Below are 5,540 nucleotides of genomic sequence, written 5' to 3'. Positions count from 1 at the left end.
CATCGGGTCAGGAGTTGACCTGGTGTTCAGTGTCGGATGGAACATTTGAGAAGAGCTAGGGCTTATGATTCAGGGTGCAAAAGATCGTTCCGAGCCGGCTTGACCGCTTTCTTGTGTCTGGGGATAGAATTTTGAGGATCATTTCCTTCAGAAGAGTTATGATAGTTGTTCAGGCAGTGGGTCCTTAGTGGGATATGACCTTTCCATCCCTTTTGAGTTGCGAACGGATCGATTAGAGAATCAGAATTGGTAGAGTATCCTTAGAGTATGTTATTCGATGAGCGATTAACATGATGATATTGCGAGGGTGGTCTAGCAGGGAAACAGACCAGTAGAGTTTTCAAGTTCTGGAGAGGCGGATTGAGTACCGCAACGGCAGAAGGGTCTGTCCTTCTTTGGGGTCGGGAGTTCCTGTTGGGTTTAGGTGTTTTTGGAAGAGATCGTTGTATGATATGGGGTTCTTTCGATGGTTCTTCCTGAATCATTGGGTTCGACCTATGTGTTGATAAGGAGCGATTTCGAGGGCGAAATCTATTTCAAGTGGGGGAGAATTGTAACACCCTGTTCTGGATTATTTTGTGATTTAAGGCCCGTGGGCCTTAATCCGAGTATGAGAAGGTTTTGAGGCATTGAAAGAGAAAGGTTATGCCCTTTTGGGATGTAGGTGAGGTAGGTTGTGTGATAAAAGAGTTCGGTTTGTGCTTTAGAGCCCAAATGTATTGTTAAGGTGCTGGTTCTGGCTTTTCATGAATTTTGGATTTGAGTTCGAGTGGTATTTAGGAGGAATAAAGTAAATAGAAGTGTAAGGCTTCTTGTTAGCTTTCCGTGGATATAAGGATCGTCGGAAACAGACTTATAACGAAGAAGTTATGGCCTTCAGAAGTTTTGTGGTTTAGCCGAGTATGCTGGGCGTAATTTAGAGTACGCTGGGCGTACTCAGTATGTTGGGTGTAATTTGGAGTACGCTGGGCGTACTGACCAGGGAGGGTTGCAAATGCTCTTCAGTGTACGCTGGGCATACCATATGGACGCTGGGCATACGCCAAACAGACCTGAATGCTATTTTAGGGTCTTGGATCCTATTTAAGGTCCTTATCTCATAACCTAACCCTAATACCTTCAGCCTCCATCCCTCTAAACCCTAGAAATCGACCCTAAGCCTCCATTTGAGTGATTCTTGAGCATTTTGGTGATTTAGTGAGTTTTTGGTGCATATTGTGGAAAAAGGAGTTTCTTGAGGAAACATTGCTTGGCTTGGAGCTTATGGATCTAAGCCCTAATCATGTTGATCTAGCTCCAGAAAGCACAAAGTTTGAATCTTGGTGGGTTTCTCATATGGATCTAGTGGGGTGATGACTTGTTGTTTTTTTTGGCTTTTGAAGAAGAAGGAACTTTGAAAGAGAATGGCTTGAGCACCTAGCTTTTGGATCTATGTACTTCTCTTGTTGGTGCATCCTCCAGAGGTATCAAGTTTTGAACTTGCTTATTATTGTGCTAGTTTTGTTTTTGGACCATTTTAGGGTTTTTGGTCCCAAAGCTTGAGCTTTATGAGTGGTTAATCTCCACAGCCTAATACATGTCCCTTCAAGAGTTTCTAATGGAAAGGATTCATAAAAATGAGTCCTTGGATGTTGGAAACAAACCATGCATGAGATATGGGAAGTTTTGGGCAGTAAAGAGTGAGAATTTTTGTGTTTGGGACTTTATCAGCCATGCAAAGGCTTCAAGTCACGAGCTTTATTAAGTATGAGCCTTTATGGAATCCAGATCTAAGAGTATAGCTATGGTCTTATCTGATTAAGACCAAAAGAGTTGAAAAAGTAAATCTGGGCGTACGCTGAGCGTAAATCTAGTACGCCCCGCGTACTAGGTTAGTGTCCCCGATCAGGATTCGTGTGCGATGGAGTACGCTGAGCGTACCAAGGGAGGTACGCCCCGCATAACCCAATGTGGACTTTTTGGGCTAAGTCTTATATTGGGCCCTAAGTGTTGGGCTTGGAGTTTGGGCTTGTTGTGCTAAATATTTCGACCAGAGGAATATGTATATGTGCCTTGGGCCCTTGAGTTGGGCTTGACTCTTGGACTTGAGAGTTGGGCCTTGGTGGGCCCAATGGGTTTTGGGGTTATTTATGGACTAGTTAGTGGGCTACCTTTAGACCTAGAGAATGAGGGTTGGGACTTAGATCCTAATTTGAGATCATTGTAGATATGGCTCAGAGGTAGAGGGTGGTCCGCAACGACGACATTTGTAGGAGCCGTTAATCATTCGAGGTGAGTCTTCTCACTATACTTTACCTAGTGTGGTAACAGAGTTATGTGACAGAGTACTAGAGAGTTATATGCCAGTGTATTTGCATGTTATTTATGTGTTGTGATTTATTGTGATATGTGATATGCATGATTCAGAGTTACAGAGTTGGGACTTTCGAGTCCCTAGAGTAAGGGCCAGAGGGCCCACAGAGAGTTGGGGCTGGAGGGCCCCACCGAGACACATTGACCAGAGGGTCGACAGAGTTTCAGCCTCGAGTGGCTATTATGTGTTAGAGTGGTATTTGGGGAACTCACTAAGCTTTGTGCTTTCCGTGTTATGTGTTATGTGTTTCAGGTTCTTATCAGGATCGCGGGAAGGCAGCGACTCGATTGTACACACCAGAGAAAAGGGTTACGAATGGGAATCCTGGATTTTGATAATGTTTTGAAAACTTTGTTGACTATTAAATGGTGTTTATTTAAAATGACACGTGTTTTATGAAATTAAAAATGAAAATTTTGTTTGAGAATTTACAGTGTTACATCGCCATTTGAGGGGGAGAATGAAAATGCAAATAACTAAGGCAATTTGTCAGAACTGGAAGAAGAAGTCAATGCTGAGCTGGATCCTGCCTATGATCCAAATTACCCTCCTCTCATAAAATGGACAAAGGATCATCCTAAAACTCAAATCATTGGTGAATCATCTGAGGGTGTTCTCACACGCTCTGAAATGAAGGCAAAGCAAAACGCTTTATTCTCTCAAGTAGAATTTTGCATGTTTAATTCGTTTGTCTCTAAAGTTGAACCGAAGACGGTAAATGTTGCACTTGATCACTCTGATTGGGTGCAAGCTATGCAAGACGAACTCCATGAGTTTGAACGACATCGTGTTTGGAGGCTGATTCCCACACCAAAGGATGCATCTGTAGTCAGTTTAAAATGGGTTTTTAGAAATAAGTTATATAAAGATGGTAACGTCATTCGCAACAAAGCAAGGCTGGTGGTGAAAGGATATTACCAGGAAGAAGGAATAGACTATGAAGAGACCTTCGCTCCAGTAGCAAGGTTGGAATCAATGAGAATCTTTTTGGCATATGTTGCACATAAAAACATCGAATTTTTCCAAATGGATGTAAAATGTGCTTTCTTGAATGGAGAACAAGAAGAAACGGTATACATTGAGCAACCACTCGGATTTGTGAACGAAAAGTATCCTGATCACTACTACATTCTGGATAAAGCAGTCTATGGATTGTAGCAAGCCCCGAGAGCATGGTATGAAACTCTAACACGCTTTCTCAAAATGTCAAAATTCAAACAAGGTTCGGCGACCCAACATTCTTTCGCAAGAAAGAAGGCGAACACTTAATGATAGTTCAAATTTACGTCGATGACATCATCTTCGGCTCCACGAATCCTAGCTTAACAACTGAATTCAGGAAGTTGACGGAGACTAAGTTTGAAATGAGCGCAATGGGTCCGATTAACTTTTTCCTTGGATTGAATATAAGACAGGGACCAGAAGGCATGTTCATTAATCAGGAAGCATACATGAAGACTCTATTGGCAAAGTTTGGCCTGACGGGAGATTCCAAAGTAAAGGTTCCAATGGCATTTGGCACAAAGCTGACTCCATCTCTTGAGAAACCGGCTGTTGATGTGAATCTCTATCGTCAAATGATAGGGTCACTAATGTATCTAACGGCTAGTAGACCGGACATAATGTTTTCTGTCTATTATTGTGCAAGGTTTCAAGCAAATCCTAGAGAACCTCATATGATTGCAGTGACAAATATATTCTGGTATTTGAAGCGAACCTCGTCTCCCGGTCTTTGGTATCCTGCAAAATCCGACTTTTTTGTTCTAGCTTTCTTTGATGCTCATCTTGGTGGATGTGGATTGGACCGAAAGAGCACAACCGGCGGATGCCAGTTCCTCGATGGTAAACTTGTCAGTTGGCAGTCAAAGAAACAAACTTGCTTGTCTCTTTCCATAGCCGAAGCTGAGTACATCGCTGCAGCATCCTGTACATCACATATCATATGGATACAAAGCCAACTTAAAGATTATGGATTAAGCATGAGAATATCCCTCTCTACTATGAATCTAAAAGTGCGATTCGAATATGTCACAATCCAGTGCCACATTCCAAGACTAATCATATTGCACTGAGATACCACTTCATCAAGGACCACGTTGAAGATGGTAATGTTGAAGTTCACTTCATTCAGTCCTCAGATCAACTGGCTGACATCTTCACTAAGGCCTTACCAGAAGCAAGCTTTAACAAGATACTCCAAGGCTTGGGAATGATGGAAGCTGAGTCAGTACCGAAACCCCTTTCTTCTCACTAAAATTGAATAAGTGAAATAGAGCGAATGCTCGGTCTATTTCGGCTCTAGAATTTTTTGGGAACCGAAATGAACCGAACGCTCGATCTATTTTGGCTCTAAAATTTTTCAGGAACCGAAATGAACGAACGCTCGGTCTATTTTGGCTCTAGAATTCTTTGGGAACCGAAATGAACCGAACGCTCGGTCTATTTCAGCTCTAGAATTTTTCGGGAACCGAAATGAACTGAACGCTCGGCCCATTTCGCTTCATCTTTTCTAAGGTATGGTCTCGGTTGTATATTTTTGTAAAGTTTTCTTATTCTTTCGCATGTTTATATTCAGAATTTATTTTCTTTTTTGTTTTTATTATTTTTCGGAAATTCCCAAAATCCAAAAATATTTTTTCTCTGTTTTTATTATTTTTGAGAAATTCCAAAAATCCAAAAATATTTTCTTTTTTGTCTTTATTATTTTTCCGAAATTCCAAAAATCCAAAAATATTTTCTTTTCTGTTTTTATTATTTTTTAGAAATTCCAAAAATCCAAAAATATTTTCTTTTCTGTTTTTAATATCTTTCAGAAAAATTCAAAAACTACAATAATATTTCTATGTGTTTTTTTTTTAAGTTTTATCTCTCAATTGTTAAACTTGATTCAAGTTCACAGATGCGAAAAACAATGACGTTGGGGCAGGTATAACATTCTTATCTATGCACTAGTTAAGTGTCCCTAGAAGCATGCTGCTGCATGTAGACCGAAGCCTCCATGACTCTGAGTGGAGCCTTAATGATTCAATAAACACCAATCATTTCTTCCCAATCAGGCTGCTAAAAGCACTCAATTCACGAGCTACCTTACTCTTCTCTTACTGGGTTATGAGTTTTCTGCTTTGTCATTCTTATGTAGCAGAGGTACTTTCGGTTCCTTCACCATCTCCTCATATTTCTCCATTAA

General features: G+C 40.8%; 1 protein-coding gene across 1 annotated transcript; it reads left to right on the top strand.

The window, feature by feature from the left end:
* Positions 1-3,861: 3,861 nt before the first annotated feature.
* On the top strand, positions 3,862-4,425 carry LOC128125956 (secreted RxLR effector protein 161-like). The gene has a single exon (XM_052763614.1). The coding sequence runs from the start codon at positions 3,862-3,864 to the stop codon at positions 4,423-4,425; it is 564 nt and encodes a 187-aa protein (XP_052619574.1).
* The last annotated feature ends 1,115 nt before the right edge of the window (positions 4,426-5,540 follow it).

Source organism: Lactuca sativa, chromosome 5 (assembly GCF_002870075.4).
Source record: "Lactuca sativa cultivar Salinas chromosome 5, Lsat_Salinas_v11, whole genome shotgun sequence".
Taxonomy (NCBI): Eukaryota; Viridiplantae; Streptophyta; class Magnoliopsida; order Asterales; family Asteraceae; genus Lactuca; species Lactuca sativa.
This window is presented reverse-complemented; position numbering and strand designations above follow the sequence as displayed.